At 43.0% G+C, this 15,810-nt stretch overlaps 1 protein-coding gene across 1 annotated transcript; it reads left to right on the plus strand.

Annotated features, from left to right (window-relative positions):
- Window positions 1–1,119: 1,119 nt before the first annotated feature.
- TMEM64 (transmembrane protein 64) lies at window positions 1,120–14,851 on the plus strand. Its single transcript, XM_050915671.1, is given in 6 exon segments — window positions 1,120–1,288; window positions 1,662–1,703; window positions 1,706–1,887; window positions 1,950–2,987; window positions 8,681–8,836; window positions 12,268–14,851. Coding segments are annotated over 6 exon segments (1,782 nt in total). The 3' UTR covers window positions 12,463–14,851.
- The last annotated feature ends 959 nt before the right edge of the window (window positions 14,852–15,810 follow it).

Below are 15,810 nucleotides of genomic sequence, written 5' to 3' on the forward strand. Positions count from 1 at the left end.
AATGCTCACATTCTGATATGGGTAACAGCAAGAAAGCGGATTATGCTGGAGATATTTATCTGCAACTTCCCTGTTGTACAGAGTCTCGCAGGACTGTTTTATTCTGACGTGGTGCTCAAAGACATCTGTCATTTTCTTAGGCTGATTTGTTGGATTGCCCAGGTTATATCATTTCTAACAGTGTATTTTGCAAGTGAACATATCTGCAGTACATTCTTGAAGATACGTTCTTCATTTTGAGATTCGGGGGAGGGGGTGTCCCAGTCACCCTTTAACCTTCACAACTTCCACACACATTCTCATTTTATATACATGTCGTGGTTTAACCCCAGTCAGCAGCTAAGCACCACGCAGCTGCTCCCTCACTCCCCCCCCTGCTCCCAGTGGGATGGGGAGGAGAATCGGGAAAGAAGGTAAAACTCGTGGGTTGAGATAAGAACAGTTTAATAACTAAAGTAAAATATAATACTAACAATAATAATAATGAAATAATAATAATAGTAATGAAAAGGAATATAACAAAAAAAGAAGAGGGGAAAAAAGGGAAAAAACCCCAGTGATGCACAATGCAATTGCTCACCACCTGATGACCGATGCCCCAGCAGCGATCCGCTCCTCCCGGCCAACTCTCTTCTGTTTATATACCGGGCATGACGTTCTATGGTATGGAATACCCCTTTGGCTAGTTCGGGTCAGCTGTCCTGGCCATGCTCCCTCCCAGCTTCTTGCACACCTGCTTGCTGGCAGAGTATGGGAAACTGAAAAATCCTTGGCTTACTGAAGATAAGCGCTACTTAGCAACAGCTAAAACATCAGCCGCGTTATCAACATTATTCTCACACTAAATCCAAAACGCATCACTGTACCAGCTACTAAGAAAAAAATTAACTCTATCCCAGCTGAAACCAGGACAATACACTTGCAAATTTCCATAACTCCACTGGAGCACGTTTAAGCGTTGTAAAGAAAACAAAACCGTTTCTGCACTATACGGCTCCTGTCATTAGTAACGCCAGAGCAACAGTGACCTACGAAGCTGTCAAGCCTTGGTGAGGCTCCTGAGAAAACACCCCTCTAAACTGAGCCCGCGCTGTGTATTCAGGCTGTTTGTTTCTAGCAATGGCTCAAAAATCAAGCTCAAACCACCCAAAAGTGTGCCCGAGCCTTCAAGCATATGAGCCAAGCAGCCCTCATGTGGAGATGCCGCAAGCACCACGCAGCAGCCGTGGAGCCGAGGGGCCTTGGTTGTCGCCCCTCGGCTCAAACCCCCAGCTGCTGGCTGGGAGAGGTTTGTCTCGCTTGTGAAGAGGAGAAAACCGGGGTGTTTGTGATACAAAGCCTTCACTTAAAGGAGGGAGAGTGGCCGACATGTCACAGGAGCCCAAGAGTAACCGTCTAGTCAGAGACGCCTCAACCACGCGCTCCTCTGACAGAAAATAACCAGATTTTCAGCACGGTCCCTCCCAATCCCGCCCGTTAAGGCTCCGCCGCGGATGAGGGATTCTGAGAACGGGGCAGAAAAACGGCCGGGGCGGCCGGCGTGCGGCCGCCTGAGGCGAGGGCGAGGCGGGGGGGGCCGCGGCGCCCCGCTGAGGCACACCCCGGCCGGCGCGGCGCTCCCGGGGCGGGGCAGTGCGGGGGGCGGGCCGCGGGCCCCGCAGCGGGGCAGGGCGCTGCTGCCGACGGAGCCGAGCCTCCTCCCCCTCCGCTGCGAGCGGCGCCGGGGCTGCCACATCGGCACCGCTGCTCCGAGAAGGCGCTTCCCGGAGCGGAGCGGGAGCCCAGCGCGCCGGGAGATGGAGTGCCGCTGCCGCTGTTGCTGCTGCCGCTGCTGCTGCCGCCGCCGCCGCTGCCGCCCCCCGGGACTCGCGCTCCGCCAGGGCCGCCGCTGCCGGGACGGAGAGCGCGGCGCCGCCGTCTAACGCCGCAGCCCCGGCGGCGCGGCCGAGGCGGCAGGCAGCGCGGAAGGCGCCGCGGCCCCTCCGCCCGCCGGGCCCGCGCGGCGGCGGCGGCGGCGAAGCGCGGCCCCCTCCTCCCCGCCCTCCCCACTGCCGCTTCCCCGCCCCCGCCCGGCCCTCGGCTGGGCTCCGCCGCCGGCAGCCGGGCCATGGCGGGGCGATGAGGGAGCGGCCGTCCCTGCCCGCAGGCTGCCTGGGGAGGCGGGGAGCGACGGCGCTGGGCGGCTCGGCGGCGCTAGAGCCGGGCGGCGGGGCGGGGGGATGTGGGGCGCGGGGGCCGCGGCCCTACAGCTCCTCTCCCGGGCCGTGAAGCAGGCGGCGGCGCAGGGGGCCCGGCAGGACCTGGGCCGCTGGCTGTCCCGAGCCGCCGGGACGGCGGCAGGAGGCGGCGGCGGCGGGGACACCGTCGGCTTCGTCCCGGCGGAGGCGGCGGGGGCCGGCGGGCTGCTGCTGGGGCCCTACGCGGAGCAGGGCGGGCTGCCGCCGGCGGAGCTGTTGCTCTGCCAGCTGCCCGAGGCAGGCGGCGGCGGGCCCGGGCTGGCCGAGGCCCGGGGCTGGCGCTGCTCCTGCTGCCTCCTGGGCACCTGCTGGTGCAAGAGCTGCCTCAGCGTGTGCGTCTTGGCGGCCCTCTGCTTCGCCTCGCTGGCCCTGGTGCGCCAGTACCTGCGGGACCTGCTGCTCTGGGCGGAGAGCCTGGACAGCCTGGCCGGCGTGCTGCTCTTCACCGTGGGCTTCATCGTCGTGTCCTTCCCCTGCGGCTGGGGCTACATCCTGCTCAATGTTGCCGCCGGCTACCTCTACGGCTTCGTACTGGGCATGGGGCTGATGGTGCTCGGCGTCCTCGTCGGCACCTTCGTCGCCCATGTGGCCTGCAAGCGGCTGTTGGCCCACTGGGCGCGGGCCAGGATCCAGGGCAGCGAGACACTCAGCGCCGTCGTCCGTGTCGTGGAAGGTGGCAGCGGCCTCAAGGTGGTGGCTCTGGCACGGCTGACGCCGATCCCCTTCGGGCTGCAGAACGCCGTGTTCGCGGTGAGTCCTGGCCCGCGCCATGTGCCGCAGCCCAGTGGCTGTGGCCGAGGAAGAAGCTCTGGCTGGAAGGATGGCTTGCAGCATAGCGGCTGGTGTCACTGGTGGAGGTTGCCTCCTTTCCTGGGAAGAAACCTTGGTTTCTTTCTCTTTTTAACAGCAGTAAAAGCAGCCCCCCTGTCTGCTTTTGCTAGTGGCTCTTCCATGCTTGCAGAGGGATGGCAGGCAGGTCCTCAAGGTGCCTTGTTTGGTGGCATTGCATTAGAGTTGCTCTCTGGCTTTCGAGACTATGTTCTGGTGTTAGAAGCACCAAGGAGCTGTGTAGCAAAATCTGCGGAAAAGTCAACAGTTTTAAAGTGCTTGTGTTTTTAAAGTGATCTAAGTGGGAGGAAAGGTTGTATTTTTAAGCAGTCTCGCTGGATCTCCCTCAACTACTTAGTATAAATAACCATATTGGAAAGAAAGAAGTGGACAGATTAAAATTCTTGCTCAGTTTGGTTGATGTTTGTAGCATACATCTAGCAAATCCATAAAGAGTGTTAAGTCCATGCACGCAAGAGAGGTCACACATTTTGGGCAGAGCATTAAGATGTAGGCTCGGAGCTGAAAAGGGACTTGGTACACTGGAGTGGTACTGAAAGTTAATTCAAACTTGAGTTTGGAAAAGGGTTGGACTTGCTTTTCTTTCTACTTTTAGATGAAGGTTGATACATTTTTTAAGAATAATTATTTAAAACTTATGATCTCACTGTTCTCTCTGATCACCTTAAAGAAGAAATTAAGAACGTAGAGGGTACTGCTTTTGAGTACCATCATGCTGACGATGACAATTTCAGACCCTCAGCTCTTCCCGAGTGCTTTATCTGAAGGATCTGGTTTTGGCTGTGTGTTATGCGTTAGTTGTGTCTGCTAACTCAGTGAAATCAAAACAAAGCAAACCAGATTGTGAAATGTTTAAAATATTTAACAGTAACTCTTATGTTCTTTAATGTAAGAGACCCTATAAACAAGTGTTTTGGTCTGCCACTTTCTTATAGCATGCTTTCCGTCCCCCATCAGCAGTTCTGATCCTGTACCCTTCTGAAGCGCTTGCTTAATTTTGACAGAATCATCTGGTTGAAATGAGTAGGTCACTGAATACCAAATTTGCTATTTAAGAAAAAATCCACACAATTTTTAGGGGTTAACACCCACATCAAATATTTAAAATTGCTATGTATAAAACTATGTGTCCTGGGGCATTTGTCTCAGGAGCTGCAATCTCTATCCATAAAAGCTGTAGCAACTTACTTCTTTTTAAGCAGATACTTTAACCATTTCCTTGTTATGAATGAGAAGAACCTCAGCTGTTTTATTTATTTACTTATATTACTGCAGGACTGAGGAAGCTTAGACCTGTGCCGCTGAGAGTAGAGTCCCCCTGGAGCCCAAGGTCCTGGTATAGCAGATGCAGCTTCTGCTCTAGTGTGACCCTCCTGAAGTGGGGAGGGCTGTTTTGCTTTCGTTGTTCACAGCTTCTGAGTGTCACTTGAAGTAGGCAGCAGATGTCGTAGAGCAGTATTGGATCTGAAGAACTGACCAGAGAATTACTGAGTTAAAATTATTTCCTTCCTGGCCTAACAGTTCTGTTGGAAACACGATTCAGCAGAGTATTCAGGCCAGTGCAATATTAAAATGATGCTGTAAATCAGTGTTTTGTGTTCTCTAAGTACTGCAAGTTAAATAATTTTCTTTCCAAGTGGAAAGTGTCAGTGTTAAAATAACAGATAGGAAATGAGATGAAACCAGATTCTTGAGTATGCCAAATAACTTGCATGTTGCCTGCTAAAATTAGTTTGGGTTGCATTTATTACTCTGGATTTATTACTTTGCAGCTTTATTAAGCACGGTGTGTTTAATTTTTAACTGAGAACATTTAATAAGAACTACTAGATTACTGAAAAAAAAATGCGAATCTGGGAATTCAAGGCAGTTTCTCACTGTGAGTCAAGTTTAAGCTACATGTAGAATATGAAATTCTATCTACACAGACTGAGCTGTCATTTCTTTGAAATCTGACTTACTTGAAAACTTAATGCTCTACTTATATTTAAAATGCAAGGGGATTTGGGGTGCCCTAACCATCTATCCATTTCCCGTGCTAGCAACTTCAGCAATGAATTTGAAAAGGCTTGCTCTTAATAGTAGAGGAAGGACCAGTGAACTTAAGAAAACCTACGCATCTTTAATTTTCCAGCAGTCTGGTCTATGTGTGTTTTCTATGCGCATATTTATGAGTAAACTGGAGATACTGAGAACACTTAAATGAGAGGGAAGGGAGGAAGTGACACATGAGGTCCAAGACAAGGCATAACCTTGATGTGAGAGGGGTCATCTGGAGGGCTGGGATTAATGGGTTTCTGCAAGCACTTGTTTAGTGGCGTGCACCATCTGCTGAGCGTTTTGGGGAGGTTGAATTGCAGGGAGATGTACAGAAGGAAGGAAGAGCTTCCTAGCATTTGATTAGTGATGGGATCATATTATCTGAAACAGCACAAGAAGAAAATTAACACGAATTTCTTAGTTTCTCACCAGCCAGACGTGAACATTTGCTTCTTGAGGTCATTCTGCTGCTCTTTGGGAAAGCGCTGATAGTAGGAGCACTGGGGTAGTGCATTTACTTGCCTTTCTGGAAGACCTAGAAACTTCTTAACTGAAAGCATGTTTGTATTTCTTTCAGTGTGTTTTGCTTAATTGTCGCTCCTGTGATGCCAGGGTGGCCTGGGCCGCTGGGGTGGACTGATAGCTTTTACTGAAGTGTTTGCTCACACTCAGCCCTCCCCCCTTGGCAAGTCTGAGTGTTCTGAAGGCAGGTCTGTAAGCAGGCCTGGTATGCAGGTTATCACCTCCTTCCCACTACTGGGACCTTGGAGCTAGATTTGTGCAAACTGATCATTTGTAGTGCCAGGTGTAGCTTAGATGAGAATTTATATTTCTTCTTTCTCCTCTGAGAGGAGTACTGTATGGAAGAAATAATGTGTCCAAGTGTGCATCTCTGGGTCGAGAAATGCACACAGTGAAATCAGAGTTCAAGAAATGGTACATGCTTTGCAGGAACATGCAGGCTGCTTACTCTGCTTGTTGGAAGGTTGCTAGCTATTTTTTGTTTTGTTTTGTTTTTTATTTTCTACCTGTTGGGGTCTTTTTTTTTCTTTTTTTTCTTTTTTTTTTCTTTTTTTTTTTTTTGGAGAAAGTAAAGAGCATCAGAATTGTCCTTTGCTCTCGGTTGCTAAGCCTGCCTGATCTGAAACACGGGATTTCGTAAGTTGAGGGGAGAGAAATCTGCTGCAGTCCCCAAAGGCATGTGAGCCCCCAACAAAGTCCTGATACAAGTGTTTATTCTTTGACGGACTGAACCAAAGGTGTTAGGTGCAAAGAATACACGAAAGTTTTACTGGTCAAAGCCTGTCCAAGGCTTAGTGGGAGAATTTCTGGCTAACACTTATGTTACCAGAGTGGTTAGGTAGTTCTTAATTTTATTTTAATACATCGGTATGGCCTGTAACAATTGCATCCATGCTTGCATTGGGATTTCACTGTTAATTTTTGCTGGCTTGAACTTTCCGTAGAAACAGAGTCCTGGAAGCCTCTGTTTGGCAGCTTGGCCACGCAGACCCCAGTCTGTCAGGTTTCTAGAATGGGTAAAGTTTCATAGAAGGGAAGACATGGAAAGCTGTAAGTTTTTATTGAAAATTTCTCAGGTTTCTTAGGTAGGGATGCTGTCCTCTTCGTATGCCTTCTAGGGGAAGGGATACCACTGTAGGTCTAAACCCTGCAAACCAGGAGTTAAAAGGGCACCTGCAAATTTTTTTTTTCTCCCTCTCTTTGACTTTCATTTTAGTGGGAAGCACAAGTCTCAGTCCAGCGTGTCCATTGGCAGCCTCCCCTTCATTTGGAAACAGTCTCTCTCATGGCCCAGGAGGTCCAGTTGCTTCAGGACAGATCCAGACATGCAAACGTGTTGCTCTGCAACCAAAGTGTCCTTAATACGTATACAGAAATGAAAGAGGTTCCCGGGAGTGTTAAAACAATCTTCGGGAAGTTTCCCAGCTCCATTAGATTTAACAACAGTATCCTACTTAGCAAATCTTGCCTCGGCGTTAGTATTTCAGAGACTTTTAATAGCAGTTCCTTCATTCCCTTGGCAATATGGGAAGTTTCGGTTGTGCATTCTTAATACATGGCCCAGATTACTATAATGTTTAAAATAAAATAATAAAAAAAAGGTAAGTCTTTTCCAAGCATCGGTCAAATATGAAGTTCTGACATAATTGTGTAGTGCTTTTTCATTAGAAATCTAAATTAATCCTGTATAGAGAGGGAAATGTATTATTTGTATTGTATATTTCAGTCTGTGGGGAGTGTAATTTGCAGCGTGAAGTTTGGAATTGACTTATTGGATCTTGTTCCAGTGAATTATTCTTAATCTTTATGCTTCATTGCATTCTCCTCCTCCATTGCCCGCCCTTCCTCCCAAAAACTTTCCACTGATGGTGCTTAGAGCTCCGAGAATTCAGCACTGTGACTTTCTTAGTAACCAAAGTTTATTTTAAGAATAGCATGATGAAATTAGTAACTTTGCTGCTATTCTCTTGTCTTTGACATTGTACAAAACTGTCAAGGTCAATAATTTCCGTGTAGGCTCCCATTGTTAGGGGCTGTTCTTAATTAGAACTTGTTTTATTACTCTGTGATCAACGGAATTGTCTGGAAAATTCCTTAGACTGCTTGTTTCAAAATCGCCCTTTTCATACTCATTTTTAACCCATAGTTTCCTACTGTTTTCATTTTTTTTGTGTAATTATCTTTTGGCCTCTTGGCTTTTGTATTTAATATTTCCCAATGGCTGCTGATACTAATTTAGCTTTGTTTAGTACTTTGTTCCCATGTAAACTGTCCGCATACTGACTCAGAACAGAAATTTCACAGCAAAGAGAGGAAAATATCTTGAAGTATTATTAGTGTTTTTTTCCAGAGAAACTAAGAAAAGCTATAGCTGTGTGTGCTGTTTTGCTCACTAATTAAAGTGTGATATAAAATACCTTTGGTAGAGAGTCTTAATGGTACCCATGTATGTCACTGATAGATATCGCTGCTAGAGATCACTGATAGATATATGTATCTTAATGAGTGTATCACTTCCGTTGCAGAGGCAAATTGTATCTGCCATTCTGTTTACCTAGATCATATTTAATACAGTGACATTTTGAACAATTACCTCTTTTATTAGTTGCCATACATGTGAAAAGCAAAGCAAATAGATTTTTTTGCTTTAGACCTTCACATTTGGTAAAGTAATTTCTTCCTGCGAGCAAATTCTCATAAATTGTAGGGCTCTGTTCACCGTGAAGAAATAAACGTCTTCAATGAACAGTGTAATTGCATCCTTAGTTAATGACTTTTGCGCAGAGATGTTGTGTAATGTAAGATGAAATGAAATAAAACCTAGTAACTTTAAAAAGGCCAGATGAAATCTAGCGACATACTGTTTTATTGTGTTATCTTAGATTCACGCACAGTGGAAAGTTTCAGTGTAGGAATGTAAGAAATTATTTCGGTTTTTTTGCATGGATGCTTGTGGGAGCAGTAGTATGGTGGTTTATGCACCTAGATTGTGTTGGAGCTGTGCTTGGTTTCTTATGTGTTCTTTTACTCAGATTACAGATTTGTCACTACCGAACTACCTGATGGCTTCTTCAGTTGGGCTGCTTCCTACTCAGCTCCTGAACTCATACTTGGGCACTACCTTGCGCACCATGGAGGATGTGATTGCAGAACAAAGTGTTAGTGGCTATTTTATATTCAGTTTACAGGTAAGATAAAATGATCGGTCTCACAGACCTTGGTAACAGTAATGTCAGTCTCTTTGACTGCTTGGATAAGCAATTATTCTTAGAAACAGTCATCTTCTTGTGTTTGAGTTTATTTCTTTATCCCCCCAATTTCTTGCTCATCTGCTGTACCAGTGGGATTCAAGACAGGACTTTGCTTCTGGAGACAGTAGGCAAGTTTCCTTCCTGTAGCTTTGTCTCTTCAAGTCATTGAATCTTCGCTTTGGAAACTGCATGCGTGTAGGAACGTGTATGAGATGTAGAGAGATTCAGCATTGCGGATTTCTCTTTCAGACTGCACAGCCTCCAGTGTAAAAGGGGTGGGCTGCAGGAGGTTTGGGGGAATGCACGTCTCGGGTTAAGAGCTGCTCTCTGTTGGCATAACAGCTCCCTAGTCTGAAGCAACCGACCCCTTACAGACTGAGAGCAAAGCAAGTATGGCATGTGGTATTGAAAAGTAACAGGTTTTAAAAAGTGTTTCATTTCGAACTCTGTTATTGGTATTTTCAGTAGATTGTATAAAACTGAGCTGACGTTTCTTTTCACAGGCTTGTTAACTGCTAGATATCCAGAGAAATGGGTTTCCAGTGTACTGTTTTCTTTTGATTTTGCTTTCTTCTGTTAGAAAAGTTCAATTCTTTCATACCTCACGTGACACAAAGCAGAATTTACTCAGTGTTCTCTTTTTCTCTTTCTGCCACAGTTTTGTCAAGTTTTCTTCTCTTGCCCTCTGTGGCAATTTCCTGCTGAATTGTAGACTTGTCAAGCCACCCCTACTCAAAAGCCCACGTGCCACCAGCTGTGAAGTAGTGTGCTCGGGGTGCTTAGACCCAGCACCTGTGCAGTGTTCACTATTAGCATTGAACACTTCCAGTTTTGCATAGATATTTAGGATGAAAAGTGCTGTAGAAATACAATTTTGCTAATGCCTAAATCAGAATATCCTAATTTTGCAAATGAGTAAATTCGTGAGAAGTATATAGTACCTTTACATGAGCTTAGCCGATGAAATAATTTGTCAGTAAATCCTGGGGGTAAGCCTGAAGTCTGAGACCATTACGAGCATAGAGATCGTATTTCAGAACCAGATTATATACTAAAACCTGCTCTGACAGCATCGGTGCTTCAGGCTGTGTTTGACCAGCAGTTACCATGGTTTGCAGACTTAGTTGGTACTGCAGTCATTTATCTTCCTCAGTTTTTACAGTCATAAAGCTGATGTTTAACAATACTAAGATATAAAACTAAGTCTAGGACCATTTTAAACGCGCCGCCCCACCCCCTTGTGTGTTCTTAAAAAGAACATAGAATTTATAGACTTCATAGAACAGGTTTATGAGTATTAAAAATGCCTTTGTAAATGTGGGGTAAATAACCTCAATAGATCAAAGAGAAAATAAATGGTTACTTGATCAGCTTTCATTTTAGTAATGAAATGTTATTTCCGGGGTAGTAGTTTTTAGTGGTCTTCCCCTTTTTTTTCCATTAATGTGGTTTGTTTTTTTTTTTTTAAATGACATTGGTTCTCCTTTGTGGATTATATATAGGTTGTAGCATAACTGTCACTCAGGTAAGCGCTAGCTGGAGAGGCTGAATGTTTGAATAGGAGTGCTCACCTCTTGAGAGCAATCCTTGGGACCTGACTAAGCCAAGGGGAGCCTGTTAGTGGAGGAATTACTTATGTTCTCCCACTTTCTCTCAGGCATCTACCTGGTGCTTTGCCTGGCTGGGCTTTGATGGGACTTCGATTTAGTAAATAGCTCTAAAAATCCTTCACATTTTATGGTTGTCTGTGTGTATATATTTTTTTAAATTATTCATCTAGGGAACTAGGCTACTGGTAGTAATATTTCTAAAACTAGTCAAATTTAAATATTTGGGTAAGCTTTTAGAATAGGATTTTTCCTATGTATTCAGAACTTGGTGTCCATAGTCTCTTTTTGACTTACATTGGCCAGTTTTTGAAACGGGTAACTTGAATTTGTGAGGAAAATCTTTTTCACCACAAGGATAGTGAAGCAGTGGAGCAGGTTGCCCAGAGAGGTGGTGAAATCTCCATCCTTGGAAGTTTTCAAGACCTGACTGGACAAAAGTCCTGAGCAACCTGGTCTGATCTTGCAGCCAGCCCTGCTTTGAGCGGCAGGTTGGGCTAGAGGCCGCCTGGGATGCCTTCCAGCTGCAATTATCCTATGACCATACTTGTCAATCATCTCACTTGGTGATATTCTAGCATCTTTTATGCCATGCTGACAGATGTTTTAATTGGTAGTCCTTAATGTTAAAGAAAACATAGCCCTACCAATTAATAGTGAAGTTCAGATTTTGGACTCAAAACTTTAGTTTCTGTTGTAAACAATATAACCGTTTTGGTTTTTTGAAAGGAAGTTGCAGATTCCAGCTAGTTTCATGAAACATTCTTAAAAAAGGCAGAGGAATTTACTTCTTTCAAAGGGACTGTCACTATAAGACAGCTTGATTTTTATTTGAAGATTTTATTTTTTTTTAAGGAGGATCTCAGTTGAAAATTTAACTGGTGTTTTATTGAAACCAAAGGCTGCCTCTGGGGAGTGCTGTGCATGCCAGTGTCATTGAATGAGTAATTTCTAAGCAAAAATTATCCAGGTTTATTCCTGATAATTTTTGTGGTGAAAGCTTAAAAATTCTTAGCAATAAAATTTAGAGCAAAAACCTGAACTAAACCCCTAGTTTTGTACAATATTTCCTCTTTAAAACAAACAAAAAAACCCCACACCACCAACATCTTGTCCCCTTCCTGAGCCATCCTCCAGAAATGAAGTTCTTCCCATACAGACTACTGTAAGTTGCTCAGAAACTCTGATTCTGTCCTGTTTAGCCCTGATACCCGAGACGCACAGTGACACTGCTGCTCTCTGCTATCTTCCACACCAGAGGGGCAAGGACAAAAAGTTTTATTTCCTTTACTCTGCATCATCCCCTGTCTCTGCTGTTTTGAAAGTTGCAGATGCCCAGTACAGTTTCAACCTATTACTCACTTAGTACATGGAAAACGGGCCTTTTGGCTTACAGAAATACACCACGTCATTTCTTTGTGGAAACATTTTTGCCAAGAGAGAAAGTGAAGGGATTGCTTTCTAACAGGTATGAGGATGTCAATGGAAAGAAAGAAAATATCTTTTCAATTCGTATCAATATTTAAGTTCTATGTAATGTCTGTGTTCTGGTACGCTAGTTACGTTGTTCGCATATGTAGGTTTAGAGCCACTCACTGGTTAAGTTCATCTCCCTTCTAATGTCTTGCCTGCGAAGCATTGAGTCAACAGGATGCCTCCATGAATCTTTGCGTCGACGACATTTTGTTTTGTTCAGAACAGTTGCTTTGTATTCGTGCTTACAGTTTGTATAGCCTACAACACTCTTTGTTTTATTTGCAGATTGTCATAAGCATAGGACTCATGTTTTATGTCGTTCACCGAGCTCAAGTGGAACTGAATGCAGCTATTGTAGCGTGTGAAATGGAAATGAAGACATCGCTTGTTAAAGACAGTCAACCGAGCATCAGTGGTTCAACCACATACTGCAACAAAAGGACTGTAGCATTCTCTGGAGGAGGTGTTAATATTGTGTGATTTCAAGTATTAATAAAGTAGGGTTTTGTGAACCTAAGCTATTGCCTACAAATATCTATGGACAATTCAACTAGTTTTAAAAAAAATTACAAGTGGTTACAGGTTGTACTGTGGCACAAACCAACCGACCAGCTCTTCAATTGCACACAGGGCGACTTCTAGCAAGAAAGGAATGATGGTGAAGTAACTTAAGATGTAAATGCAAATTTGGCTGCACCTTTGGTCATTTATTATGCCTGTCATGGCCTGTAGTCTGCACTTTAGGTTTTTTTCCTTTGCTCCTATAAACTGAGAAATGCTTCTATAAACTGAGAAAAGCAGCACAGAGGTAAATATTTTTCTGCTTAGCATTATTTATAAGGCTGAATAATTATATGCAGTAGAATTTTATTACTGATAAAGATGAATGAGAAAGTATGCAATTCAATGTATATTATTCTTGAATGTGCTTTTGCTTTGGAATTGCTTCCAGAACTTGGAGTGTATTATTTAGCTAATGATGGGACCATTTGGCTTTTTCTTCATTTTTGATTTTAAAAAAAGAGAACCCTATATAAAGTTTTGGTTTAATGTATTTTTGTAAGTCATTAAAAATGTTGCGGAGCCATGCATATGTATTCACACAAGCTTAAATCCTACATTGTGGGACTGAAGTGCTCTTAAATAACATTTTAAGTTACACTGTGTAATATGCAAAGTAAAAGGGAAAATACAGAAGTTATAATAGATTGCAGTGACTATTCAAAGGAGACTTCATGACTTAATTGTTGCATTGGTTTTACCACCTTGGTGATTGTAACAAAGGGCTGTTCCACGTTAGTCCTATTTATAATATTTTTTAATTGTTCAAAGGATGGAGTTTTTCAACTCACATGCCTGCATGTAATAAGGCTTCCAGAACAGGGAGCTAAATTTCTCCTTTAAACAAAATGATGGGATACTGGCAGTACCAATCTTACACGAAGGTGGCCTTTATTTTGTAAGTGAATCCCCCCTCCCTTTAAAAAGCTTTAAAAATTCACTTTGGTTGGCATGTTTTTTTCTAAAAGTTTTACATTTTTTAAAAGACGCAATCTATTATAAATTTCATCAGAGTGAAGATATGAAAACTAGAGGTTCTCCTTGGAAAAATAAATAATCCAGTAATAGAGGAGGACAGTAATGTCTCTGAGACTCAGGAATTCTGACTCCATTTTTGCAAGACAACACTGTATTGGATAATGCTCCTTTTACGTGTACTGTGGACTATTTTTCACTGCGTTTGAATAGACTGGATAACCCGATAGTAACTTGTGTGTGTGTGTGTAAAAGGAAAACAACAATAATTCCTGAACATGATGTCTTGTAGGTGAGTTTCATGTAGATATACGTACCAATGTTCAATTGCTCAAACACACACACGTCATCCGATACAAAAATCATGTAATGCATTGCTTATTTTGTAGTTATTTTGTGTAAGTTTTTAAGGATGCTTTCAGTCTTCAAAATTTTGTTATTTTCTGATAGTATGACTGTGCCTCCTTTTTGTAAGGCTGTTTGTTGGGTTCAAGCATTTTTGTGTTGTTGAGAATAGCAGATCTTCCAGGTTGTTGGGAAGCAGAGATTTGATAGCCTCTAACAGTCTTACTGTGAGGATGTATGGTGCTCGCATAACTTGACATCTGCGCATTCCTTGGTAGTGGAATTTCAATTTTGTTCTTTAAATATGTAACCTTTACCTTTGCAGACTGCTGTTCTTGGGTCTTGTGACCTAAGGAACAGAACTAGTTAAAGGAAACAACAAAGTTCAGATTGTCTCCTTTTTGTTGTTTTGGGGTTTGGGTGGTTTTTTTTTTTTCCTTAATTTGGTTGGTTTGTTTTTGAAACGGCAATTTGTATATACCTGGAAGTGTTCATTTACACATCTCTGCCTCTGACAGCTCCTGTGTGAAAACAAGAGAGCCAGATAACTTTTTGATGGCGTTATTTGTCATCATAGTATAATTGAGCCCTTTCTTAACTAAAGGTTTTTTATTTTTTTTGTTTCTTGGAAAGAACAGTCCTTCAATAAATGAACTGATCTGAACTTTGCTCAGTCTTGCCAAATCAACAATAGTGTTTTGAAGAGGGTGTCTCTTTCTTTGCATTTTTTAACTAACTTAAGGTTGTGTTTATTATTCGAGAACATTTCCCAAACACGTATTTTGAAGTGCTTTTATTTCCATGACATTTTGTAACCAGAGTAACTTCACTATGTGAACACTTTTGTAGTATGGAATTAGTTCTTACGACTTTTGCATTTTGCTTGATACTTGTAATATTTGTGTACAAGTTAATGGGAAATGTGCATTAAAAGGAACTTTTCTGTACCATGCCAATCATAATTTTATACAATAAATTCACTCAAATTTCTTTAAAGGAATATGTATTAAATGTTTAGGTTGCTGTGAAGTAGTTGGAAAGAACGTGCAGTGGAGTGTCGTCTTTACGTATGCATGCAAAGATAGTTGTCTACGTTAAAGGAGTAACAAGTTAGGATGTAAGGATGAATTCCATGGGTGGGGAGTTACTGACAAGGCAAAGACTTGATTTTTATTCTTTTTAAAAATAAATACATGCTTAATTCTGTTAAATACTTTGAAGGTTAGGTATTTGTAGCTGTCTTTTTGATAGAAGAATAAGCATATGCGTGCTTATGAGAAATGTGCTACCGAACCGGAAAAGGATTGATATTTTTGAATGGAAAAGAAGTAAAAGTGATGTGATGATGATTTTTTTTTTTTTTTTTTTTTAGATAGTCTCCCTTCCTAGTGCAATTAAAAAAGAAGGGTATGAATCCAGTTTAAATAGTATGTGGCAAGTCACCTTCATGAATATTTTCTGAGTTGCCATGATGGTGAAAATTCTGTATTTTGTATATGAAACGTACCTAAATTGCAGATCATACAGAAGAAGGAATCTCTCGCATCTGCATGGCACCAGTTTTCTTTCCTCCTCCTTCTGGTAAGTGCCAACTGTGTAATAAATTTGTCAAAATGTAACTTTATACTAAGCACCTATGAGGAAAACTTTTTTGTCCAAGAGTTTTATATACTATTTTCATACTGATTTTTGCACAATAACTTCAACAAGCGTTGCCGAGGTCAGGTTTGAAGAATGCAAAAACTGCTCTTGCATGGTGTGTGGCTAGTGTCATGTATCAGATCCTTTGCGTTCATTTTCAGCTTTCCACCTGAGGCTGGTATGATTTGGGTTTTGACTGACCAAAATTACTGGAGTCATCAGTGGCCTTGCACATAATCTAAGATACGATGCTTAAGATGAAATACTATAAATGTGTTCCCATTCACTCTCTGGTCATTCTTAATG

Source organism: Gymnogyps californianus, chromosome 2 (assembly GCF_018139145.2).
Source record: "Gymnogyps californianus isolate 813 chromosome 2, ASM1813914v2, whole genome shotgun sequence".
In the NCBI taxonomy this organism is placed as follows: Eukaryota; Metazoa; Chordata; class Aves; order Accipitriformes; family Cathartidae; genus Gymnogyps; species Gymnogyps californianus.